At 53.1% G+C, this 27,281-nt stretch overlaps 1 protein-coding gene across 2 annotated transcripts in view; it reads right to left on the minus strand.

Annotated features, from left to right (window-relative positions):
• Positions 1–1,088: 1,088 nt before the first annotated feature.
• LOC118024486 (up-regulator of cell proliferation) overlaps positions 1,089–27,281 on the minus strand; it is a 69,494-nt gene continuing 43,301 nt past the window's right edge. The window contains exons 1-6 of one of the 2 annotated variants that reach the window (XM_035026415.1): positions 23,606–24,253; positions 14,322–14,348; positions 13,939–14,009; positions 5,852–5,884; positions 5,612–5,650; positions 1,089–4,239 (exon numbers count right to left, since the gene is read on the minus strand). In XM_035026415.1, the coding sequence (XP_034882306.1) occupies positions 1,646–4,239; positions 5,612–5,650; positions 5,852–5,884; positions 13,939–14,009; positions 14,322–14,348; positions 23,606–23,613 (2,772 nt within the window). In that variant the 5' untranslated portion in view covers positions 23,614–24,253 and the 3' untranslated portion in view covers positions 1,089–1,645. Of the gene's footprint in view, positions 4,240–5,611; positions 5,651–5,851; positions 5,885–13,938; positions 14,010–14,321; positions 14,349–23,605; positions 24,254–27,281 lie in introns of those variants that run through there. The other variant, XM_035026416.1, reaches the window with a different exon arrangement.

A 27,281-nucleotide genomic window follows, 5' to 3' on the forward strand; every position in this document is an offset into this window, starting at 1 on the left:
CAGTGCTGGAGAAGCAACCGGGTAGCCCCACGGTGCTGCGGGAAGGAAGGAAGGAGAGGCTTTGGTATTTCCAGGTGAACCAACATCTTAAGATTTGTGTTATTTAAGGATCCCGAAGAGATGAGTTTCTAGTGCCTGAGGGTTAGACGTTCTTTCTACGTCTCAGAAGGGAAAAGGTTTTCCTCAATTTATCAGCCAGAGGTCAGGTTTTCTGAGTCCCGGTACTGCTTTCAGCCCCCATCTTGTGCATCCAGAGCCAGGCTCCCAGGATGCAGGAGCAACGCTGAATATCAGGGGCACCTCAGCTGTAGCAGCCTGGGGCTCCAGGAAAGGGGCCCAGGGGCTTGCGGTTCAAGAAAGGGTTCCCATCCAGAGGACTGCCTTGCCAAGTCCGGCAAGAGGGGGACAAGGAACACCGACGGGCTTCTAGTCACCACGGGGCGGGGAGGGAGGGCCCGGTTTCCCCAAAGTCACAACATACAGAGGGAAGGAGCCCCCAAGGCCTAAGCAGCAGGTTCCCAGAGCTCAAAGAGCTGGGGTTGGGTCCCAGGGACCCCAGGGTGCCCCCGGCCGCAGTGGAGGACCAGCGCAGGCCAGGATTCTGTCACAGCATCCACAGCGGGGGAGCTCACACGTGGCCAGTGGCCACAGATGCCGTCAGGGAGGGAGCCTGGCCCCACAGGCCTGAAGTGAGATGCAGGGCACGCCAGGGTCCAGCTGGGGTTAGCCTGGCAGCTGTGGGGGTCTGGGGATGAGCCGTGGGCCAGAGCCTGCCCATCAGCCCCCACCCCACCGAGCTGTGTGGGCGGGGGCTTCACTGCTCTAGGCCTCCCTTCTGGTGGCAATGGGATGGCCACGGTCATGCCCCGCATGACTGCGAAGACACCGAGTCCCGCTCCCAGGAACAGCCTGCAGGGCAGAGCTCTGCTTAAAGACGGGGGACAGTGGGGCATTTGTGAGACGCTTCTCTTGGGCATCCGCCATTCCTGACCTTCAGTCCTCAGACACTGATCCTCTTTGAGGAAAGAGGAAAATCAAGGCAGAGAGGAACCTGCCTGTCACCGTCATTTGCACATTCATTCATTCCATTCTTTTAACAAACATTTATTAAGTGACTACAGTGCGCCAGGCCCTGAGCCAGGCCCCGGGGGACAGAGCCAGGTCACACACAACCCTCCCTTCAAGGAGGTCAGTCTGGGGCGGGGCAGACGCGGGAGCAGGGCAGGAGGGATGCGCTGGGCTGAGGGTGGTGGAGGTGTAAACAGACGGCTGTGGGGGGACGGTGTAAACAGACGGCTGTGCGGGGGACAGGGCAGTCGAACCGGCAGGACGGGGTCGCCGGAGACCTGCCCCCCGCGTCCTCGGGGCAGCGTCCCGGCTGCGCTCGGGGGGCCCAGAGAGGGAGCCCGGACACAGAGTGGATCACTGCGGAGTCCCCGCGCCGCCCCCCAGGGCCACTCTGCTCCTGAGAGCATCTCCGACCTGGTCTGCGCGGTCACCTCCTTTCTCAGCACTGGGCAGGAAACCCCAGGCCCCCTGGCTTTCGCTTTCTCCCTTCTCACACCGGTCAGCCGCCAGCCCCGCTCAGGCGCCGGGCTCGGGCCCGGGAGGACACCGCCCCTGGAACAGGCCACCCTCTAGACACTCAGAGCCGTCTGACCAGCTCAATGAGCTGCTGGATGTTTTTGTTCTGGTTGGACAGGCCATTCCTGATGTTTTCCAACAGGCACCTCTTTAACTCAAAAATGGCCTCGCTGTACCCCAAGCTCACCGCGGCCATGGGAGGCACCCCGTGCCACAGGCCAGGGATGTGCCAGATATGCTGCTTCTCGGGGTCACAAAAGGCCAGGTCCGCCAGCGTCCGGATGCCGCCGCCCTGTTTCTCCATTTGCGCAACGGCTCTGCTCACGTCAGCGGGCGGATCCAGGAGCAGCCTCCTCTCTCTCGGCCTGGGGCCGGGGGCACACGCGTCATGAACGTTCTGGTACACAAACTGATAGTTGGGCATGTGCCCCGTTTTTTCCAACCTCAGGAACGCGTGCAGAATGGCCGGTGGTATGTCCCTGGTCTCGGCTAAGCTGACCACGGTGACGTTGCTCAGCCCCATGAGCAACGTGGCCAGGGAGGCCTCCAGCTCGAACCTCTCCCCGGCCGAGGCCAGGGCCCCGCCTATGAGGCCCCCAGAGTCTATCACCAGGATGTGGTCACAGCCCAGGTCCTGGCTGAAGCTCTCGGCCACCGTGACGAGCTGCATGAAGGCCCCTCGAGGCCCACATCCCCGCCCCGTGGCAAAGCGCAGCCCAAACATGGTGTTGAGAAGCGTGGACTTGCCCGTGCCCGGCACGCCCAGCGCCGACAGGACCACCAGTCTCGACCTCCGCTCCAGGCGCACGTGCAGCTCCTTGAGGAGCCCCGTGACCCAGCGCAGGGGGGTGCTTAGCGTGCTCCCGTCAATCAGCTCCAAGGGAAGCCCCTTCAGCAGCAGCTCCAAGGCCAAGCCTGGGAAGTGGGCAAAGCGCCTCTGGCCGGCCGGCAGCTTCCCTGCCTCCACGAGGCAGCTCTCTGCCTCATAAAACTGTCCCATCTCCCGCAAGAAGTGCTCCACCCCCAGGGGCTCTGGCCAGAGCAGCTCGCTGAAGTCCACGACCCCACAGTGTTTCGGTCTCAGCGTGAGAGTGGTCTCCGGGGGCTGTCTCGGCCTCGGCTGGGCCACCCGGGCCAGCCCCCACTCCATCCACCTCAGGAAGTACTGCTTCTCGCCCAGGGAGGGGCCGCTGATGCCCGTGATGAACTCCTGCACGCCCCCGGCGGGCTCGTGGCCGTTCTGCTGTGCCCGCAGTTCCAGCAGCCTGTGCCTCAGCTCGGCCCTGCCCTTGTCCAGAGGGTCCCCGGCCCACTGGGCCTGGCACAGCTCCTTCTCCACCTGGGCCACCTTCCTCCACGGGTCCCCCTGCAGCCTCAGCTCGTCCCTGCGGTAGGCATCCAAGTCTTTCATTTTCCTGGTGATGCGCTCCATCCGGTCCTTGGCCTGCTGACACTCCTCGCAGTCCTCGTCCACCCGCAGCCCCAGCTTACGCGCCGCGTGGGCCATTTCCTCCAGAGACAGCCTCCTGCAGGGGGACCGGGCCACGTGAGCCACGATGGAGCGGACCCTGCGCACGAAGCCCGCGCTGTCGGTGCTGCTGACCTTCACCAGGACGTGCGAGTGGTCCATCTTCAGCACCGGGATGAGCCTGTTGAGGAACCGCAGGTTCGTGTTCCGCTTCCCGCGGTACGGGCTCAAGATGAAGTAGTATCTCGTGGCCGACCCCTTCATGGAGTACAACAGCTTGTACTCCTTCTTGCTGATGTTGTCAGTCAAAATGAACACGGCGGACGACACTTCGGTCAACAGCTTAAACTGCAGCCAGTGAGACCCGATGTCACCTCTCAGGTTCAGAAAGGCCACGGGCTCGGGGAAAATGTCCAGGTCCTCCCTGCCACTGGGAAGAAACCAGGAGGCTTCCACCAGCCCGTCTGCGATCTCCCGAGGGTTGGTGCCCACGTTCAGATCGCGGTGCCAGAAGCAGTCCCGCGGCCTGTGGCCTGGGCTGAGCACGGCGTTGAGGAGCTGGGACTTGGAGTTGCTGCTGACCTCCATGCGCACGAAGGCGAAGGCGGGCGCCCGTGACAGCACCGCACTGTCTTCTCGGAGGCTGCCCACCCCCCGTGGGGGCTGTGCCCACCACGTCCGCATGACGCCCCTCAGGGCCCATAGCAGAAACGTGTGGTGGTGGTTCTCCGAGTCGGGCAGGACGAGGGGGAGTGCAAACTGGCAGAGGGACATTTTCTGCACGATTTCTTGTTGTAGGAAACTGTCCGAGGACAGCAGAAGGGCACAGAGGAGGTCCAAGGGGTTCACGGGCGTGTCGGGCGTTGGCAGCTCAGAGAAGGAATAGATGTCCGCGGAGATGTCGTCGGCCGCGTCCCAGTAGATGATCTCCTCTTCCATCTGGCTCTCCTTCTCCGCGGGCCTGGCGTCCGGGGGCGCATCCAGCACCATGGTGGTGTTCCTGGCTTCAGCGTTGAGGGCCTGCAGCTTCCTGAGGAAATTCCAGGGCAAATCCTTGGGAGCTTGAGGGGCCCAGTTCTTCATGCTGTCACTGCTGATCTGCAGGGAGTCCTGGAGGCTGAGCTTCTGGGCCTGGTAGGTCTCCAGCCCCAAAAGAGACAGCATTTCCTGCAGCCTGCTCCTCTCCACTATGGGGGGAAAAGAAGACGTCAGTGCTCACCCTGCGAGTCAGGGGCCCCAGCGGGAGGTGGGGAGGGAGACGGCCTCTCCTCCTTCAGAAAGCGGGGTGTGCGCGCCCTGCTCCTGCCTGAGACCAACAGGGGCAAACACAGCCAGACACGCGCGACGTTACAAAGGAGAGAGAAGAGGACACCCAGGGGCCACGTTTAAGGATTGGGAGATGCCGTGAAAAGGTCCACACGCCTGGTTTCTCTTGAAACCCATGGGACCCAGCTATGCTGGACCCACCGTAACCGTGTAGCGTGCACGGCCGTGCACCTGCACGTGGGCCACCCGCCCCTCCACGTGACCCCGTGGCCTGTCCCCACATCCTGGGCACAGCAGGAATTTTCCACAGGGGACACAATCCCTGAGTCACTCGGACTTTCTAGGTAACGTTCTCCTCTTTTTCACAAATAAACGGGGAGGATTTTTAAAAGAAACAGGAAGTTGTTACTAAATCCAGTCACAGAAATCATAGCTACACAACCATTTTGCAAATCTGAAGCCAATCACATGGTTTTCAGTGTTACCCTGGCAACATATTTGGTAGTGATGATCAGAAGCCTGCACTTGTTCAGGCCTTCCACCATCGTCCAATGCAATATGAATTCTTACGAGCACTAGGTTTTGCCCACTATCCCTGTCCTTGGCCGTGAGGTGTCACCAATTGTCCTACTGCATATAATTAGTATGATTTCAGTGTGAACTACATGAACAATGCAAATCCCACTGAGTTCCAGGATCTCCTCCATCATGAAGCTGCGTGTTCACATAAACCAGAGAGCAGTCGGGGACAGCCCCCCAGCGGGACCCAGCCCCGAGTCACAGGTGCCGAGCAGTTGGGGACAGCCCCACAGCGGGACCCAGCCCTGGGGCACAGGTGTCTCCTCCCCCGAGGGCCCTGCAGGTAGCCCATTCCGCTGGGCACAGACTGCAGAAACAAAAGAACTGCAGGGGGACACAGGGGGCAGAAACCCTTCACACTGCGGCTCAGGTTTCTGGGTGTTGCCTGAATGAACAGGGGTGTGGATTCTCTTACCCAGACATGAACAACTGGTTTCGTCCTTTAAGCAGCAGGCAGTGAAATGCGCTGGGGAAAAGCAAGAGCAAGAAACCTCCCGTGCACCCCTACCCGGTGTGGGGCCCGCGGCAGGATGGCTTCCCAAACCCGCCTGAGCTTTTAGAGTTACTTTGGGAACTCGTCAAAAATAAGAGTCCTGCGCTTGCCCCTGCTAGTCTCCGTCTCGGTCGCCATCCAGGGCCAGGGGCAAGAGGGGCTCTCACACAGCCAGGTCCTCCTGCGATGGGACAGGGAGCCGGAGCAGGGAAAATGCGTACCTGCTGGGAAGTCACTGTCCTGGGCCTCATTTGTACCATCTACAAGAGCAAAGGGAGATGAGGTGTCAGTCAAATCAGCGCCTTAGATCAACACAAGTTAGGCTAAACTGGGAACCTCCTTCTTCTAAGACAGTAACTTCTAACTGCTCACAATATAAAATCCCAGTCATGCCCCACTTGGTGCGCTCGTCCCCAGGCCGATCCCAACCCTGCTGTCTCCACCGCCACAACCAAACTCACAGTCATCTGGGTCCATGTCTCTCCATTCCAAATCTGGAAGAAAGCACACATATGTTGACTTTCGTCAGTAAGTTCGGACCTTTCTACCAAAAGTCTCGTGTTTATTTTTAGTGCTGGGATTGCCTTCAGTTCTTCCTATGTAAATTTCTGTTTTCCAACCCCAAATATGACACAGAGTAGTGGTAGCTACATACAAGATAGTGATTTGCTCTAGGATATATTCTTGTAAGAATTTACTGAAGTTTCTGAGAATAAAATACAAATAAGTTCATGAAATTTATATAGATTAATCTTTGATTTTAGAAACTACTTAAAACATAAGTCAATTGTAAATTCCTTGGCTCAATTTCAAGATTACCTTCTACAAACACCATTTTTATTTTTTTTAAAGATTACTTATTTATTTATTTGAGGGACACAGAGAGAGAGAGCAGGGGAGGAGCAGAGGGAGAGGGACAAGCAAGGCTCTGTGCTGAGCATGGAGTCCGACGTGGGGCTCGATCCCAGGACCCTGAGATCATGACCTGAGCCAAAATCAAGAGCTGGACGCTCAACTGACCTAGCCACCCAGCTGCCCCATTGTGCACTTTTTTATTGTTCTGTGCTCTGATCCAAGTAAGACTATCATCTAATCCAAAATTAAAATTACATTTTTCAAAGCTTATGAATTGAAAAAAGATTCTGATATTTTCAGATTAACTCCCCTCATGATTTCCGTATAGTTAGGTAGATAAACGTGACATTTCAGTCTTTTCTGACGGTGTCTCTGGAGACAGACATGAAGAGCAGGGAAGAGAAACAGGAAATCATGAGAAATGATTCACACATGTCAAACCGCAGCGTTGAGCAATCAAAAGATTATTTTATCCAAAGTGGATAAAAGACATCAGAAGAATTTTTCCAAGGAATTCAAAATGCCCTCTGAGAAAATACAGCAGTTAAAGGAGGGGACAGGACATGGAGAAAAGTGCGGAATGGGCTGGAGGTGACTCAGCAGCTGTGAGCAGGGATCAAGGAGTAAACCTCAGACCCACAGAGGCTGGGGCCTCGCTTTGTTAGGGATGGGACATGGCTCTGACTGGACTGGACAGATTACAGATGACAGCAAGGAGGCCCACCGTGGCCAGAGGGCCCGCCTCTTGACCTGCAGGAGCCGCCGAGGGGCAGGAGAGCCTAGTGGCCCAGGGGCGGAGACGGCTGGGAGCCCGGGTCGGCACCGGCGGGCAGCGGAGAAGGCAGCAGGCTTTCAGGCAGGGACGTGGCAGAAGGGTCCTCACCAGCACTTGCTCTCGGTCTCTCTCTGTGTGACGGTGGCCGTGCAGCGGGCTGAGTGCTGGTGGGCCTGTGGTTCGGGTTTGCACGTCCCTAGTGGCCATGATGCTGAGCAGCTTTGCAAGTGCTCACCGCCCATTCATACACTTTCTCTGGAGAAGTGTCCGCTCAAGTCCTTTGCCCATTTGTAAATCGCATTGGTTTGGTTGTGGAGTTTTAGGAGCTCTCCAGATATTCTGGATATTAATCCCTTGTCAGACGCATGGTTTGTAAAACTGTCTCCCATTCTGCGGCTGCCCTTTATGTCCCATGGAGAGTGTCCTCTGAGGCCCAAAATGTTCAACTTTTCACGTGGTCCCATTTGTCTCATTTTGTTCTTGTCAACTTTGTCTGCGGTGTCACCTCCAGGAAATCGCTGCCACACCCAAATGCGTGAAGCTTTTGCCCCATGTTTTCTTCCAAGCGTTTTATTGTTTTAGGTCTTGAATTTAGGATGACACTGATCGGTTTTGAGCTAACTTTTGTATACAGTGTTGGGTAAGGGTCTGACTTCATTATTTCGCATGTGAATGCCCAGCTTTCCCAACACCATGTGTTGAAAAGATTGTCTTGTACCCAGGGAATGTTCTTGGCACCCTTGACAAAAATCACCTGACCACACACAGGAGGGTTTATTTCTGGGCTACTTCTCTGGTCTAGATGTGTGTCTCGATGCCAGGACCACACTGTCTTGACTGTTGTAGCTCTGTAGGAGTTCTGTTCTTCCTCAAGACTGTCTTGGCTATTAACTGGCCCTTAAGATTCCATAGGAGGATGGGTTTTTCCTTTTCTGCAAAACGTCATTGGCTTTTTGATAGGGACTGCAATCAACCTGCACATCACTTTGGGTGATACATTTTTTTTTTTTTAAAGATTTTATTCATCCATATGACAGAGAGAGACAGCGAGAACAGGAACACAAGCAGGGGGAGCAGGAGAGGGAGAAGCAGACTCCCCGCGGAGCAGGGAGCCCGATGTGGGACTCGATCCCAGGACCCTGGGATCATGACCTGAGCCGAAGGCAGACGCTTAACGACTGAGCCACCCAGGCGCCCTGGGTGATACATTTTAATGATATTAAGCCTTCCCATCCATGGACATGGGATGTGTTTCCATTTATTTATGTCTTCTTTAATTTCCGCAGCAATCTTTTGTAGTTTTATTGTATAATTCTTTCACCTCCTTGGTTAATTCTTAAGTATCTTATTCTTTTCAATGCTACTGTGAATGGAAAGGTTTTGTGATTTCCTCTTCCATGTGCTCACTACTCATGTATAGAAATGTAACTGATTTTTCGGTGTTGGCTTTGTATCCTTCTGCTTGGCTGAATTTATTTATTAGTTCTAACAGTTTTTTGTGAAATCTTTAGGATTTTCTACACACAAGATGACATCATCTGCAAACAGATCATTTTACCTCTTCCTTTCCAGTTTCGATGCCTTTTATTTCTTCTTCTCCCCCAGCTGCTCTGGCTGGGACTTCCAGTGCGAGGCTGGATGCGAGCAGTGACGTGAGCCTTCCCGTCTTGTTCCTGATCTTAGAGGAGAAGCTCAGTCTCGCACCACTGAGTATGACGTTTGCTGTGGGTGTCCATGTATGGTTTTTATCATGTGGAGGTGGTTTCCATCTACTCCTACTTTGTAGAGCGTTTTTATCAAGAAACAGTAGGGAATTTTGTCAAATGCTTTTTCTACGTCGACTGAGATCATCATTTTCCCCTTCATTTTGTTGACACCACTGAGGATTTTTACATCAATGATCCTAAAGGATACTGGTCTATAGTTTCCATTTCTTTGTCTGACTTTGGTTATCAGGGTTGTGCTGGCCCCAAGAATGAGGTAGGAAGTTTTCCCTCCCTTTAGTTGTTTGAAAAAGTTTGAGAAGTAGTTCTTGAAATATTTGTCGAATTCACCAGTGAAGCCTTCAGGACCAGGGTTCTTCCTTGTCTGGAGACTTTTTACACGTTTATTCAGATTGCTCATTTCTTTGTGATTCAGTCTTGGTAGATTTTGTGTTCCTAGGAATTTGTCCTTTTCATCCAGGCTAAGCAATTTTTTGGCATACAGTTGTTCACACTACTCTCTTATAATCCGTTTTATTTCTGTAGAATCGGTAGTAATGTCCCATGTCCACGTCAAGTGTACACTTGAGAAGAATGTGTGTGCCTGAGTGAAGTGTTCTGTGTGTCTCTTAGATGAGGACGGTTTACTGTGTTGTTTAAATCCTCTATTTCCTTTCTTGTCTTCTGTCTGGTTGTTCTATCCATTATTGTGAGTGGGGTATTAATGTTCCCAACTAATGCTGTAGAGCTGTCTATTTCTCCCTTCAATTCTATCAGTTTTTGTTTCAAATATTTTGATGGTCTGTCGTTGGATGTGTGAATGTTTAATTATATCTTCTCACTGTATTGAGACCTCTATGAATAAATAATGTCCTTGTCTGTCTCTCGTAACCTTTTTTATGTGGACTCTTCTGCCTGATATTAACACAGCCACTCCTGCTACCCACTGGTTACTGTCCGCATAGAGGATCCTTCTCCGTCCTTACACTCTCAACCTGTTTGTATCTTTGGATGTCGAGTGAGTCTCATGTAGACAGCATATAATTGGGTCCTGTTTTGTTTTTTTTTTAAAGATTTTATTTATTTATTTGAGACAGAGAGAATGAGAGAGAGTGAGCACATGAGAGGGGAGAGGGTCAGAGGGAGAAGCAGGCTTCCCGCAGAGCAGGGAGCCCGATGCGGGACTCGATCCAGGGACTCCAGGATCATGACCTGAGCCGAAGGCAGTCGCTTAACCAACTGAGCCACCCAGGCGCCCAATTGGGTCCTGTTTTTATCCATTCTGCCCATCTCTGTCTTTTCACTAGAGACTGTAATCCCTTTACATTTAAAGTAATCACTGATAAGGAGGCACTTACTTCTGTCATTGTGCTATTTGTTTTCTGTATGCCCTATTTACATACAAAAACTCTCTCCCCACCTCTCTGTGTGTTCATACCACAAAATCACATCTTCATACACTGAGTGCCCCAGAACATAAACTAATAATTCTTTCAAATGCATTAAGTCTCAGAAGTTACAAAAAACAAGATTTGGAGTTACAAGCCAAAGTTAAGTGATACTGGATTTACATTTTTTGTTTTTTCTTTAACTATTAGTCTCTTAAATCATGAAAAAAATCAGAAAGTACAGTTACGGACCATCATTAAAATTGCTAAACTAGCTGTTAGAACTGCCCAGGTATTTACCTTTACTGAGATCATTACTTCTCGATACAGCTTCAAGTCCCTGTCTAGTGCCCTTTCTTTCCACCCACAGGACTCCCTGGCGCATCTCCTGCAGGTGTAGTGGTCATCAACTCAGCTTTTATTCCCTGGGAATGTTTGTTTCTCCCTCACTTTGGAAGGACAGATTTGCTGGATACAGGATTCTTAGCTCACAATTTCTTCTTTCTTTTAGCACTTTAAATACATCTGCCCACTGTCTTCTGGCCTCTGAAGTTTCTGATGAGGAATCGAGAGACAATCTCGGAGGACCCCATGTACGGATGATCTGCTTCGCTGCTGCTTTCAAGACTCGTTCTTTGTCTTTTGGAAGTTTAATTACAACATGTCTCCATGTGGGTCTCTTCAAATTCATCTCACTTGGAGTCTGTTGAGCTTCTTGGACTTTATAGTCATGTCTCTTTAAGAAGTTCTCAGCCATTATTTCTTCAAATCTTCTCTTGCTCCTTTCTCTTTCTCTCTCTCCTCTTTCTGGGACGCCCACGAGTACCTACTGATGGCATCCCATAGGTGTCCTAGGCTCTGTTCGCTTTTCTTCCATCTTTCCTCTTTCTGGTCCTCAGCCTCCATATATTCCATTGTCCTGTCTTTAAGTTCACCGATTCTTTCTTCCACCTCCTCAGTCTGCTTTTGAACCCCATGAGTGAAGTTTTCATTCTGGTTACTGTACTATTCCTTTGGTTCCTTAGGCTTTCTAGCTCTTTACTGATATCACTGTTTGGTTCACACATCACGTTCTTGCCTTTCTCCGCATCTTCCTTTAGATTTTTCAGCATCTTTACTGTCTTAAAGTCTTCATCTAATACATCTGCTACCGTGTCTTTTCAGAGACAGTTTTGTTCAATTATTTTTTTTCCTTGAACGGGTCATACTTCCCTATTCCTGTATACCCTGTAATTTTCTCTGTTGCACACTGGACATTTGAATCTAATAATGTGGTTACTCTGGAAATCAGATTCCTCCCACCCTTCCCAGGGTTTGCTGCTTTTTGCTATGTTTTTTGTTTGCTGATTGTTGTAGGCTATCTCTGTGGCCAGGATCAAACTGAGGTGTACAGTTTAGGTCCTCTGAGGTCTTCTCTGAGACTTTCTTTGGGAACACACAATTACTTTCTAATTTTCCCATATATGCAGTTGTTTTGAATGTCCTAGTCTTTAATGTCTGCCTCCCCAAAGGGGAAAGAGCAAAAAGTTAATGGGAGGAAGGATGCTGGCCTTGAAATCCCCTGGAAGTCACTTCAGCTGAGGGGGAGGGGCTGGCAACAATGAGCAAAGGGTGACAATGGCACAGCAGTGGCCACCCGCCTCTGTGTCTGCACCTCTGTGATCAGAAGCGGTAACTGGCACAGCAGAGACCCCGGTACTCGGACAGGGTTCCTTCTGCCCCCTCTGGCTGGCACCTGCCGCTCATCTGGGAACGGAAGACAGGGAGCTGCTACAGTGCTAACAGGTGAAACTGACCAAGTTAGCTGGAAATTTATTCTGCAAGTCTTCCCCTGGAAGTTGCAAACCTCCGACTCCAGAGGTACAGGACAGTCCATGGAAAGATCCGGCCAGTGCAACTGTCCAAGCTGGGAGACGGATTCCTGGTGCTTTCCACTCTGCCATCTTCCCAGAATCCTCTTTAAATAGTTTTCTAAAATTTATTTTAAAGAATGAGCTATGAAAGGGGCACCTGGGTGGCTCAGCTGTTAAGCGTCTGCCTTCGGCTCAGGTCATGATCCCAGGGTCCTGGGATCGAGCCCCACATCAGGCTCCCTGCTCGGCGGGGAGTCTGCTTCTCCCTCTCCCACTCCCCCTGCCTGTGTTCCCTCTCTCGCTGAGTCTCTCTCTGTCAAATAAATAAATAAATAAAATCTTTAAAAAAAAAAGAATGAGCTCTGAAGTAATTAGCATCCACAGACTTGAGATAAGGTAAATGAACTCTGTAGGAGGACTATACATAGCACAACTGATCTATGCTTTCAGAAAGGGGAGCATGGTTATCCCTGGCAGAGGCAGGTGGGGAGAGGGCTACTGGGGGGAAAGACGAGTTTGGCTCCTTCGTCTGGATGCTGCTCAAAATAGGTCCATTCCTCCTTGTGAAAATATATCAAGCTACACACTGGTAAAATGGGCACTTTTTCACAGGTATATCAAGCTTCGATACAACTTTTTTTTTAATCCTGTAAGTTGAAAAGTTTGCTTTCAGTCTTATTAATGAAACATGCTTAAGAGGAAGTCACATAGCTCAAGGAGGAAATTTTTAAAAAATAATTATGGGCGGCTTCTTCACTGGAGAGATAATAAAGATGGAACTCTGGGGAAGTACCAGAGTGTCTCTGAGCCTCAGTTTCCCCAAATGGAACAAAGGACCACTGATAACTAACCCCTTGGTCACAGCAGGCACCCAGGGAGGTGATTCCCTCCCCTGAGCCCACCCCAGCTGTCTTCCCAGTCTCTCTAGAGCAACACTCTAGTTCCAACAGAACTGCCTGTGAGAAAGGAAAGGTCTCCATCTGCACCGTCCGATGAGCACCCCTTGGCTGTGTGGCTCCTCAGCACCTCAAATACGGCCAGGGGGACTCAGCAATGCAATTCTTAATCCTGTTTAAGTTTGCATCGTGTGCCTCGTGGCTACAGTACTCAACAGCACAGTTCTAGATCCTGAGAAACGGAAGGGCTTTGGCCAATTACCGCTGGATCCCAGTTTTGCTGCGAGATTTGACCTGGTCATTGATGCCCCCCAGGGCCTACCTTCTAGAACGTGACTTCCACGGAGATGAGGGATCAGGGCCATTTTGTTCACTACTGTTTACTACATTCACAGTGCCCTACTACAGTGCCTGCACATTAAGTGTTCAGTAAATATTTGTTTAAATGAACAAAATAAGATAAAATCTGGTTAATCCCAACTTCTTTGCCTATTTTTGTGGGGTTATCTTTGCAGAACCCTACTAAATCCAATAGGACATATTTATTTTGAGAAGTGCCAAATTAATGATAGATCCAAAATGAGTTTCTAAGAGAAAAGATGTCTGGAGTGTGGCCACCACCCCTTAAAGCTGAAGTCATGAGGGGCAGCCACAGACCCGGCCCTCAGATCCACGGAGAGAGACTGAACCCACAGGAACCACGGCCAGGAAGACCACAAGCCCCAGTCTGCCCAGGACAGCTCCAGCTTATACCTATTGTCCCAACCAAACACTCAGGAGTGCCCGGGTCAGAAACTACACAGTCACCCTACACCAGACCCAGGGTGGCGGATATGATGTGCTCGGATTGGGACGATATGTTCCTGGTAAACTGCGGGATAATCACCGGTGTGAAACTGAATCCTCTTTGGAATAGATGACGGAAGTTTAAAACACCCTGCGATGGAATCTTTTCATGAAAGGAAAAACATCAGACTTAAGCCTCTGTATGTTTGAGGCCTGTGCTCGCCTGCCCCAGGCGTTCTGGAATCCAGAACCCACCACATGAGCTGCAGGGTTGGTGCAAGCCCCACATTACCTGCAATGGCCACCGCTGTTCGTCTCTCAGATGCTTTTATTTCTGGGGCCACTTCTCCCAACTCTGAACGTCTGAAATAATTGCAAAAAAAATTCTAATTAAAATGATGAAATACTACTACAATGTGAATCTACCTATCAAGTTGGCTGCATATCAGAATCTCTTGGGGAGCCTTTTAAAACTACAAATCCTGGCCACACCCCGGACCACCGAAACCAGACCTAGGTGTCAGGCCTGGGTATCACCACTCTCAAGAGTGCCCTCAATGATTCCCATGTGCAGCCACCACGGAGAAGCGCCCCGTCTGGACAAACCGGCAGCACCCTCCACCACTGCGGCCAGAGCACAGGTTGCCATCCAAAAAGACATAAAAATATACATACCCTTTGACCAGTAATTCCACTTCTACCCTAAGGAAATAATTAAGATTTAGTTACAAAGATGTTGATACCAGCTTTACATAAAATAGCGAAAAACTGGATGCCATTTATTTATTTATTTATTTATTTATTTATTTATGGCTGCCCTTTAAAATCAAAGTCCAATTACAGAGAAGTACGGCACAGTCTTAGTCTGCAGTCATTAGAAAATAGTGTACAGATCTCATTTTGTGGACAAAAAGATGTTGGATGATGTTACAGAATGAGGTTAATGACGTGTATATTAGTGGGAGGAAATATGTGAATATTTACGGTAGGAACGTGCACAAGGCGGTGATGTCTTAATGAAATTGTGTGTATTTATGTGCTCACCTACGGGTATACAAGGAGCTCTAGAAGGATGTGCATCCAAAGTTAACAGTGTGGGCAGGGAGGGGTGATCCAGAGTTCTTTTAAGTGGATTTGGTAAATGTAGTCCATTTAAGAATAAACTATTTTAGGTTTATTATAGGAATGAGTAAATGTGTTGATTTTGTCAGGAGCCAGAGTTCCACTGTTGAAGAAGGGACATACAAATATGGAAAGAAGGTGGGGCGCCTGGGTGGCTCAGTCGTTAGGCATCTGCCTTCGGCTCAGGTCATGATCCCGAGGTCCTGGGATCGAGCCCCGCATTAAGACTCCCTGCTCCACGGGAAGCCTGCTTCTCCCTCTCCCACTCCCCCTGCTTGTGTTCCCTCTCTCGCTGGTCTCTCTTTGTCAAATGAATAAATGAAGTCTTTAAAAAAAATAATAAAAAATAAAAAGGCACAGTGGGGTGCCTGGTGGGCTCAGTGTTTAAGCGTCTCCCTTCGGCTCAGGTCATGGTCCCGGGGTCCTGCCATCGAGCCCCACATCAGGCACCCTGCTCTGTGGGAGGCCTGCTTCTCCCTCTCCCGCTCCCCCTGCTTGTGTTCCCTCTCTCACTGTCTCTCTGTGTCAAATAAATAAATAAAAATATTTTTAAAAAAAAGACAAAACAAGTTTTAAGTATAAAGATATTGATAAAATGAGGGGCGCCTGGGTGGCTGAGTCAGTTAAGCGTCTGCCTTCGGCTCAGGTCATGATCCCGGGGTCCTGGGATCGAGCCCCACATCGGGCACCCTGCTCTGCGGAGAGCCTGCTTCTCCCTCTCCCACTCCCCCTGCTTGTACTCGTTCTCTCTCTCTCTCAAATAAATTAATAAAATCTTTTAAAAAAACAAAAACAAAAAAATACGGAAAGAAGGAAGTTAGAGGAAGAACCCCCAGAGGTACACTGGGACTAGAGACGTGGCGTGAACACACGAGTTCCACACACATGCTTGTGTGCTCATGTATGTGTGCATTGCTAGCTACACGCATGCCTTTCCTGGCTCCATCCACTGAATGGGCCAAAAACCAAAGATACCACACAGTACTGACAAGCACACCAAGCACCCTTTAACACCACGGCGCACTAAAAGACACCAGGTCGGGGCGCCTGGGTGGCTCAGTTGGTTAAGCGACTGCCTTCGGCTCAGGTCATGATCCTGGAGTCCCGGGATCGAGTCCCACATCGGGCTCCCTGCTCGGCGGGGAGTCTGCTTCTCCCTCTGACCCTCTTCCCTCTCATGCTCTCTGTCTCTCATTCTCTCTCTCGCAAATAAATAAAAAAAAAAAATTAAAAGACACCAGGTCTCCTTGGAGAAATGGCAGATGCCGGGACCGGGAGAGAACAAGAGGAGCCTGAGCATCTGATCTCAGAAAGTAAGGACGTGCTCAAAGAACGCTAGGGCATGGGGCGCCTGGGGGGGCTCAGTCGTTAAGCGTCTGCCTTCAGCTCAGGTCATGATCCCGGGGTCCTGGGGATCTGGCTCCCTGCTCCTCCTGCTTGTGTTCCCTCTCTCGCTGTCTCTCTCTCTGTGTCAAATAAATTAAAAAAAAACAAAAAACAAAAAACAATGCTAAGGCGTGCCTCGGAACACGGGAACTGGCAAGTCCAGGGCCATCTGAGCACGGACACGATGAATACAGTGGAAAACCACTGAAAGCCAGGAATGAATGAGTCCATACAGGTAATACATAAGCAAACTGGGGGTGTGGGCAGAGGGCTCTTGCTTACAACCATCTGATGTGTAGGAGCGCTGCAGTGGGGCGGCGGCATTCTGCAACCATCTCAACCTCAGTGAAGACTGGTTCAGGCCAGAAATGCCAACAAGTGCCAACTCTGGGAAGACCGTGTGGATGGGGAACAAGGTATCTGCCCAGTTTCAACGTGGCTCCTCGCGGACTTCTCCTTAGGTGCCAGGGAGAAGAGCCGTAGCGATTATAACGTAGGCCCTCGGGGGATCCCATCGGGGACGGGTGACGCAGACAGCCCCTGTGTGCCCCAACTGCCCCACCCTGAGAGAGGGCACAGTGTCACCCTGCCCTGCCATGACCATGGGGACAAATCCAACATGTAAAGTTACCCGAGATCCCCAAGGACGAACGTCGCCGAGGGTCAGACAAGGATGGAGGAATGCTCCAGACTCAGGGTCTGAGGGTGCTACGGCACCCAAGCCCACACTGGAGCCCCGGCTGGAAGGGGCCCCTTGGGGTGCAGGGGCAGAACTGAGACACAGGTGCTTTGGGCATTGGCGATGGTGCAGTGCTCTGCAGGAGGACACGGCAGGTGTGGGGATGGCGACATGTGCAACACACTCTCTAACGGTTAAGGAAACACGGCGCCTGGGGCGCCTGGGGCGCCTGGGGGCTCAGATGCTGAAGCGCCTGCCTTCGGCTCAGGTCATGATCCCGGGGTCCTGGGATCGAGCCCCGCGTCGGGCTCCTGGCTTGGCGGGGAGCCTGCTTCTCCCTCCCCCTCTGCCTCTCTCCCTGCTCACGCTCTCTCTCTGTCTCTGTATCTCTGTGTCTCAAATGAATAAATAAAAAATCTTAAAAAAAAAAAAGAAAAACATGGCGCGTGAGTGTCTGTGTGTGTGTGTACAGAAACACAAACAGCGAGAGGGGGAGATGAGAAATGAGAATATGAGTGAAAATATGGAAAAGAGAAGACTCTGGATAAGGAGCTCTAGGTACAAGTTATTTTAATAAAAAATGTAAAAATGTAACAGTGGTTACTTCTCGCTGGGTAGCAGGGACATGCGTTTATTTTGTCCTATTTGAGTTTCTTTAAGCAGAAGTCTGTATTGATTAAGACTGAAAGAGCAATAAAAGCGACGCAGTGAGCAGGGTGTGGGTCACAGTAAGACATGCGGGTGCCTCGAGGAGACCAGATTCTCCGCAGCCTCTTCCAACACTGTGCTGACCCCGAACTCTATGAAGGACCTGCACAGACACAGCAATCCAGCTCCCCTTAATTCTCCAGCAAAACACATCAAATCCACCCTCCCAGAGGAAACTCTGGACCCCCCCGGTGGCTCTTCCAGCATGTTCTTTGGGGGCCTCATCCTCTGCCCGCTGCGGTCACTGTGTTCGTGGCTTTGAGCCCCTGTCCAGTGCAGAGCACTACGCAATGCTCGGACTCTGACACTGATAAAAAATGAGAAATATTCATTGCTTTTGTAGTAAGGAAAAAACCCCTTAAAAATAGACAACACGGGGCGCCTGGGTGGCTCAGTTGTTAAGCATCTGCCTTCGGCTCAGGTCATGATCCCAGGGTCCTGGGATCGAGCCCCACATCAGGCTCCCTGCTCCGTGGGGAGCCTGCTTCTCCCTCTCCCACTCCCCCTGCTTGTGTTCCCTCTCTCGCTGTGTCTCTGTCAAATAAATAAATAAAATCTTAAAAAAAAAAAAAAATAGACAACAACACAACAGGTTAAAACTAGTCCCCAGAGAAGCAGCCTGGCCTGCCGGCCGCGCACACAACACCCAAAATCCCGGGGGGTCGCCAGGCCTCCACCCACAGCACACAGCTCCCTGGACACGCGCTTGGGGCCGCTCCCAGGACAGGGGCTGAACCTCAACCCGTTCCTTCCCACACAGCAAAGCACGTAAGCGACATTATCGCAGGGATGACCTGAGCTTGTGCTGGCGTATAAACGTGTACATAGGAATCGGCCCGTCACCCTTGTCCACAAACGCCACGTGATCGCGTCCCTGTGCTGTGAGCCACGGGCAGGGCCCAGCCTGGCAGGAGGCAGCAGAAGCTCAGCTAAGTCCCATGCTGCCTGCTTGACAGCTCCACCTGGAACGCTCGCGTGGCCTGAACTGCGCTCAGACCCGGACGCTGAAACCCTGACCCCCAACATCACCGTACTTGGAGAGGGGCCTGTGACATTTGGTCTTTGTCTCCCTTTCTGGCACACAGCTCCTACACGTGAGTTTTGGAAAGCTCCTAAGGATGGGGGGTGGGGGGCAGGTTGCCTGGGGAACCAACCGTGTGGTTGGAACTTTCAGTACCCCCCCACCGGTCCTGGCAGGGGAGAGGCTGGAGGTTGAACCAATCACCAATGGCCAATGAGTTAACCACGCATGCCTGTGTCGTGAACCCCCCATAAAACCCCGAGAGGACAGGGTTCTGAAGCTTCCAGGTCAGTGAACATGAGATCTCGGGAGAATGGCAGGCTCTGGAAGGGCTTGGAAGCTCCTTGCCCCTTCCTACAGACCCCGCCCTGGGCCCAGCTCCCCTCTGGCCATTCCTGAGTTACATCCTGTTATAATAGATGGGTCAACTAGTAAGGAAAATATTTCCTGGAGTTCTGTGAGTCACACCAGCAAATTCACGGAACCCAAGGAGGGATCACAGAAACCTCTGATTTACAGCCGGTCGGCCCCACGCACAGGTGATGACCTGGACTCTTGCCACTGGGATCCTAGGCTGGTGCTGCTCACGGGACCCCCAGCCTGTCGCCCATCAGCCACAAGCATGGCAGCATCTGAAGTGGGGGTGGGAGCAGGCAGGAGGGGGGTCCCGCAGCACTGAACCTTGACCCCATGGGATCCGAGCCTGTCTCCAGGTGGACAGGGTCAGACACCCTGCTGGTGTCTCCGAATTCTTGGTGTGGAGGGAACCCACCCACACACAACATTAGAACCCGGGCGAGAATACCATCTCAGGGGGTGATCCCAGGTAAATGAGGTCCCAAGGCTGGGGCCCTGCTGACGTCCTACAAGACTACACGGTGGAGAGCTGGCTATCTCCGCATCTGCACAGAAACGGCCACGTGAACACACAGCAAGGAGCCTGGGACGGAGGCTTCAGGAGAACCCAAAGCTGACCACACGGCCATCGGGGCATCCAGCCTCCGGGACGGTGAGAAACAAGCATCAGTTGCTGAAGTCACCCGGCCTGTGGGCCTCGTGATGGCGCCCTGAGCAGACGAGCATAAGACCCCGAACTATCCTGCAAGGTGGACACAGGGCATGAGATCTGCCCAATACCACCCAGCGAGCAAACACAGCCAGACCCAAACATGAGTCTTCTGGTTCCCTTTGGGCTCATTACTTCTAAGACTCAGATAGATTTTAGGCAACTTACAATTATAGCTAGTAATTACAGGAATCATAAAAATCAGACCATCTGCCAACTCCCAACCGGCCCTGTTGTGAGTAACAGCCCCCCTAAGCGGCCTGTGGCCAAGACAGCAGGAACCAAGTGCGCTCACCAGGGCCCCAGACGCCGCCCAGGGGGCCTTCCGCAAAGCAGGCTTGGAAAACTACTAATATCATCAGTATTTGCTTCTGATCTCCAAAATAAGACAAATAAAAAATACTGAAAAGTACCAAGAAAATGCCTTTGCCCTTTTGAAAATGACTCAACATATTAACCAATCCTCTCCCCCTTTCATCCAGTCACGTTGCTGTCACTCCTTCTGATCACCGACTCTAGAGGATTAGCTTCAGGCTTTCATGAGGCCGTTTCACTCCCTTAGGGTGAAGTGAACCCTGACGAGGGATCAGTCTTCTCGTGAGGCCCACGTGGGGTGTGGAACCAAACTCGAAGCCCAGCTCCGGTCCTGCCTGGGGCCAGGGCACAGAGACCCCGGGTGGGCGTGGGCCCCTGGCCTCGGTGCTGACCAGACCTGGGGGGTCTCCGCACACAGTCAAGGGGTGACCTGCCCATAGCCCTGAGAGCTCCGTGTGTCTAGCGTTTCTTTCTCGCTAAGTCAGTAAGCAGACATTCTGGCTTGCACCCTCCGAAGGCTCCCCTGGAGTCTGCAGGAGAAATGAGGACCCTGACAACTTAGCGGCCTCACCGGCCATCTCTCCCAGGTGACATGGCCAAGCATACTATCCTCACCCATCCTTTTTCTCTCTTTTTCCAAACTGCCCAGCAGATCGACCTGCAGAACTTTTCTACTTACACCTGGAGATTCTGATTCCAGAGGCCAGGGTGTTCAGTGCTCGCTGACCCCCCTCTGACAGCAGAGACACCTGCCCACCTCAGAGTTGCCCCCTCCTTGGACAGTGTCCTTCAGTGCCCAGAATGAACTGTCCAAACCTCATGAGCAGGGCTAATGCCCAATGACAAACCCAGCTCCTTCAGCGGGTGGTACCAAGAAAACAAGAAGACAGAGAAAACCATCCCAAACAGGAGGACGCTAGACAAACCGGGGCGATTTCGCTTAACCGTCATGCGGCCGGCAACATATTGTTAACTGCTTTGGATAATAAAGTCTGACTCGATTTCTGCTGTTTGATGTTGACAGCTTTTAAGACCTGCCACTTCCCCTCCTGCCCCACACCGAGGCCAGCTGACAAGAAAGCCTAGGGACTCCCTCCCCCGGCACTGGCCAGACCCCTCATCCCATGACCACCCTGAAACAAAACAAAACCTGAAGCCAACTGCTCAGAAACCCTCGCTGAATTAGTACTAAACCTTTTTAAACCAACCTGGGTGTGCTGTGGGTTGAAACGTGTCCCCCGAAAGGATATGTTCAAGTCCTAACCCCGGTACAGCGAACGTGGCCTTATTTAGAAATAGGGTCTTTGCAGATCTTAAATTAAGATCAGGTCATACCAGGTGGGGTGGGTCCCTGATCCAACAGCTGGTACCGTGGGAAGAGGAAAGTGTGGACAGATACGCAGGGAGAGAAATACAGGACAGTGCAGTTGCCGTGTCCCCAATCCCGGGATCGCCCCGGATCGTCAGCGGCCACCAGAAGCCAGCAGAGAGGCAGGGGCCCACTGGCCCTCGGGGCCTCCGGGACGCACCCACCGGCCCACACCTCCGCTTCCGACTCCCAGCAGCCAGAACTGCGACCGGAGTCTTCATGCCGTCCAGCCTACGCCACTGTGTTACCACACCTCTAGCCGCCAACGCAGCCTGTGTGTGTGGCTCCTGACGGCGGGACTCGCCCCCGCCTCTTTGCGTGTCTCTCCTCTGAGTCTTGTAAGGACACCAGTCATTGGATGAGGGCCCACCGAACCCAGTGTGGCCTCATTTAACTAGTCACATCTGCAAAGAGCCTACTTCCAAAGAGGGTCACATTCACAGATGCCAGGGGTTAGGACTGCAACGCACGTTTGGGAGGGGATGCGATTCAACCGGAAACAACATCCAAGCCCAAACCAGAGGCCGTCCTACTGCTGCAGGGTGACCACACACGCTGAAGTCTACACCTCGCCGTGCAGAGGCGGGCCTGGCTGAGAAAACACCAACGACAGGGCTCCCTCGCACGGCATGGGGGCGGCAGTGGGGGACACAGAGGAGGTCGGACGTTATAGCACAGAGGACGCAAGGACTCTGCAGCCGGGCAGCGGCGCCCCCAAATGCGCTGGAGCGTGCAGGGAGGGCTCCCTGCTGCTCTCCTGCTTTTCTGCACCTGGAACCCCCCACCGAGGGCAGGGGAGCCTGCACCCTGAGAAAGACGCACAGCCCCCGTGACAGCCACCACGTCAGGCACCGGTGTCCCCTCAGCGGGCCCCGGGGCAACCGTCAATGCAACATCCCAAGCTGAGCATCTTCCCAGGACAGGAATGGCGTGTCCTGCAACCAGGCTTTGTCCTGGGCTCCTGCCGTGTAGGTCACTGAGCAAGGGGAAGCGGCACGAAAACACAGCTGGATCCTCTGGGAGCTTACACCAGAGCTGGTCACACCCGCAGAACACACACGTGCTGATCTCTGAGCCAAGGCTGGCCGTCCCCGCCCCGCACACCTCCTCAGGTTGCTGTGAGGGTCCGGAGAGATGTGCAGGAGTGAGGCAGGATCATGTAAGGCAGTCAGTGTTCTCCTGGATTTACCCGCACATTTATTCAGTGCTAGGAACTTCCCAGGAGTTTGGGATAGCTCAGTGAAGGACACAACTACCCAAGTTTTGAACAGAGCTGAGCTGGGGAGCAGGGGAAAAGACTGCTGTGGGATGGTGGGGGAGGGGACCTCCTGGAGAAGGGTGCCCGGGAGCACCAGCCCCATGCCGGCGGGAGGGAGGGCCGAGCGAGCAGAGACAGGACGGGAAAGACTGAGCTCTCCTGGCAACAGACGAGACTTGCTTCCACTCTGGAGGGTGCTCTGAGTGAGGTGACATGCCTGTCTGGCGCTGCAAACAGCAGAGGGGCGACAAAGGTCAGCCCCAGGTGGTGGCAGCACCAGAGACGCTGACACGGGGTGGGGCTGAACAACAGAACAGACGGATGGGAAGGCTGTGGGAGGGCAGGGCTGCCAGGACCCCGAGCAGCTGGGGCTGCTGGCCTGGGAGCGGTCGTAAAGAAACTATTTGTGTGTCTCCAGCTTCCCAAATTCTCTCACTGTGGCCGGCAGTTTTCCAGATCTATTTGCAAAAAAAATAATCAAAACCTAGCTGCCACCCTGTAGACGAGCAGGTTAGAGACGTCGGGGAAAACTCCTACCAACTCATCTAGGTTGAAAAACAGGTAAGATGATTCTATGGAGAAATATGTGTATAATAACAATCAGGAAAATTCTGAAAAAGAACAGGAATGAAAGAGGGCAAAGCCTACGGAGAGGAAAACACAGGACTGGCGGCCAGAAATTAAAGCTGCAGGCCTGGTTCTCGAGATACAGCTCAGGCACAGAGAAACACGGTTCCCAATCAGCCGGGAACCTCGTCTCTGGCCCTGGGAGCTCAGAGTGTCTGGGGTCATTCAGGCATGGGGAACCTGGAAAAACAGGGGCACCTGGGGGGCTCAGTGGGTTAAGCGTCTGCCTTCGGCTCAGGTCATGATCCTGGGGTCCTGGGATCAAGCCCCACATCAGGGTCCCTGCTCGGCAAGGAGCCTGCTTCTCCCTCTCCCTCCACCCCTGCTCGTGCTCTCTCTCTCTCCCTCACTCCTCTCTCTCTCAAATAAATACATAAAATCTTAAAAAGGAAAAATAAGGCAACTAACAATTTCATAAAACGTCTCAACGCAGAGAGCCTAACAGAAGCAGCCCATGTGAACCAGGCAGGTAGGTCTGGGAACCCCAAGTGGGAACCCTTCTCCAAACGAGAGCCCCATCTGCGCTACGTCCATCTCCAGGCATCTCTGTCAAACCACAGTCCGAGCCTCAGATGCTCTGCGAATACAGCTTCTTCCTCCAACAAACCGTGTGAGCGCATCCTTCCATCAGCTCCACCCAGATCGCACCATGGAGACACGACATGCCCTCTGTGGTCAGGACAAAACACAGAACCAAGATTTTTGTTTGTGCCTCAGTAAGTTCATTTAACACAACTGCAGTCGTCATTAATGGGGTGAGTCTGCCTCAAGTTTGAACTTAAACGGCATCCCTGGGCCTTGGTTCCCTCATCTGTCTGATGGGGCAGAGGTACCTGGAGGGGGGCCTGACAACGCTCTTCTGAGAAGCAAGCAGAATATACGCTTCAGAGAACATTCCCTGACCCGATGGTTCTGGGGAAGAGGCCCTTCCCCGAGCTGGATGGAGGCTGACGGCATGGCCTTGCCCACAGCACCCGTCCCAGCACTCCTGTTTTCTGCTGAGGGGACACACTGGGTAGCTGGCGTGGTCGTGGGGCAATCACAGATCCACGGGGAGTGGGGGGGGGGCAAAGTCTGTGTCCTGCTGGCAAGAGCACGTCCCTTCTTCAGAAGCCGCAGCAGCCGCTAGGCAGGCCAAGGGCTGCCATTGGACTTGTCCTGGAGCAGACACACACCTTGTCTGGGTCCCCCAGTGTCTCCACCCCACCCCTCCCCTCCCCTGGGCCTCCACCCAGCGTGAAGAGCCATCCGGACCAGGCCAGGCTCTGGCGGGAAAGTTGAACCCTTCCCAGAAGGCAAAGGCCCGGATCCTTTCCTTCCCCACCAAATGATGGTGTTAGGGGAGCATCTTTGTGGATAGGAATAACAAAATAAAGTCCCAGGTACTTATAAGTGTCTGGTGGATGAGAAGGGGAGCACCTCAGCTACCAGGAAAATGGACGGGGCCTCCAGGGCACTCGCTCACCTCCTGCTCTTTCCTCAGAGGGCAGCCCTCACTGGGTTTCTTCCGGAAACAAAAACCTGAGGGGATGTGGGTGGCGAGAACCCCATGTTAACAATGGGATCAAAGGCCCTGGGACCGACTGTTGCTGAGGGAGTATAAGAGGTCAGGTAGGAAGTTTCCATCTTTAAAGACTCGGGGAGTGAAGAGTCCTCGTTCTTACCCCGATAACTCCATCAGACAGGCAAGACTTTTCAAGTCTAATGTCAGGTGTTAGGAGGTGCAGAGAGGCCTTAAAATCTGGTGGGGGGAGGGGAAGGCAGTTCGACCACCTGTGAGGACACTCCAGTAGGATCAACTAAAAAAAGGCCCCCTGACCCCAACGTCCAATTCTTGCGCACGTCCAGAGGAAGAGATGACGTGCAGCGTTATTTTACGGAGAAAACTGGAAACCCTCTGACTACATAACAGGACCGTGCTGCACGATATTCTGTAGATGTCAAAAGTTGGATAGACCTAATCCTTGTTCTGACATGGGGACAACAGGAAACCATACCCCTGGATGAACAAAGCAAGCCGCAGAAGCTGTATGAGAGCATTTAAGTAAAACACACCGACCCCCGACACTGCGCACCATTTGAGGGAACGCAGGAACCCCAGAAACCTACCAGCGAGTTATGGCCCCCGGGGTTAAGAACCTCTGACTTAGACAACATTTCAAGCCACAGAAAACAGAAGCCATGTGGCAGAGAACACGTGCTGGGATTAGCACAGATGGGTCACAGAACCCGAGGAGCCCTAACACGAAGGCACAGAGTACAGGAGACAAGCCAGGAGGCCCGCAGGATGGGGCTGATGGCAGCAGGTCCCCAAGCTCCATCTTTCCTGTCCCCTCCACATTGCTGTCACGGGGACTCCCCCTCCATGAGTGGCGTGCAGGGAGCTCACACACGAGGCCGGTCCCACAGTCCGGGCCAGCATCCTCGTCTCTACGTAGCCCTAAACTCACCTCCAACATATCTTTTCCTTTGAGGCCTTGCTCCTGGCCAGGCCCTTGTGCCTAATGCCCAGCACATCAGTAAGGGCCTCCTCTGTCCTTCCCAACTCCCCTACAGTGATTCATGGGGGAAAGAACACCAGAGTCAGAGGCTCCTCCGTGCACAGCCCGGCAGAAATCACAGATCCCTTCCTAGCCCTGCCCCGAACCCTGCCTTGCTCCCCCAGTACCGAGTCCAGGAGGCTGAGCATCTGCGGGTCAGCTGACTGAGACGGACCAGAAACTCTCAGGAAGTCAGGTCTTCCTGGCCAGACTGCCCTGCCAGTGAAACCTGCAGTGTAGACAGGTCAGGGTTACACGTGCACGTGTGGACTGTCCCCAGACGCATGCATGCCATAGTCATATGCCACAGTGCCCAGTTCTCTCTGTAAAATGAAGTAAAGGACACTGACAGTTCTCTGACCTCAGCTTTCCAGTGAGTACGCGTCAGAGCATTACAGACGAGTACCACCTGCAGACTCATGGGGTCACTCACAACAGGACGATATTCAATCTACACCCATGCCACCTACCACAGGGTCACCGTGGAGGGCCTGCTGGCTCACAGCAGAGCACCACTAAGCCCACCTCTGACCTGGGTCTACACAGTAGTGTGTCTGGACACCAAATGCACCATCACGTCTGAGAGGCCTGACGGCCGCCGCACATAAACTCAGACATCTCGCGGCTGCCAGGCCACCCCGCCTCCCCCTTTCCTGACAAGGAGGGCAGGAACCGGGTGGGACCTTGAACTCCCGTTCAGTCTGGCCTTCTGAGGGATGGGCCAGGTGTTTATTCTATTTATGAGCTCAAAGTACTGGGTACTTTGTGACCAGAGCTCCCCAAACCTGGAAAGCCAGCAGGAAGATGGGAATGCCCATGACTTGGCCAGCGTCATTAAGGCTCACCCCATGCACGGCAGGGCCTCCCCCCGTGAGAGGCCTGGTACCTGTCCTCTCCACCCGACAGGAGCGGTTACCACAGCCAACACGTCTAAGACCCTCTGAGTGTGCACGGTCTTCAAACTAAGAATTTCACCAACTAAAGCAATGACCTTGAGACTCATTCTCCTCCTCCGGGAAGGTACTGGACTGTCATTGCCAGCTTGCACGACTAGTTAGATTATGGAGGCAAAAACTAATTATAATTAATGGCTGAGGTTTTCTTTTGCGAGGAAGGATTGTTTCAAAAATGACAAGCTCGGCGTGTGTCACCCTGTTTCCCTAAAGAAAGAACATTTTCGCACCGAGGCAGTGGAAGGCGGTGATGTCAGAACGGGGCTGCCACCCCAGCAGGGCCCGCGGCCCGGCCCCGCCCGCAGCCCCGACCCGCAGCCCCCGCCCGGCGGGCGCGCGGCCTCCCCTGCCCTCGCACGCGACCCTCGGGGACCCCCCGGCTGCGCCCCGCGGCTGAGAGCCCAGCATCCGCTCCTACGCGAGCAAGTGGAAAACAGCTGCGCAGGGCAGGGCCGGGGCGCCGGGCACCGGGCGCTCGGGGCCCAGCGGCTCCCAGGGCCAGGGCCGCGCCCGCCCGCCCCGACCCCCGCCCCCGCCCCGCCCCGCCCGGCCCGCGCCCCCTCCGCCCCCTACCCGGCCGCGCCCGCCCAA

This window comes from Mirounga leonina, unplaced genomic scaffold (genome assembly GCF_011800145.1).
Source record: "Mirounga leonina isolate KUSES-001 unplaced genomic scaffold, KU_Mleo_1.0 Mir_199, whole genome shotgun sequence".
Lineage (NCBI taxonomy): Eukaryota > Metazoa > Chordata > Mammalia > Carnivora > Phocidae > Mirounga > Mirounga leonina.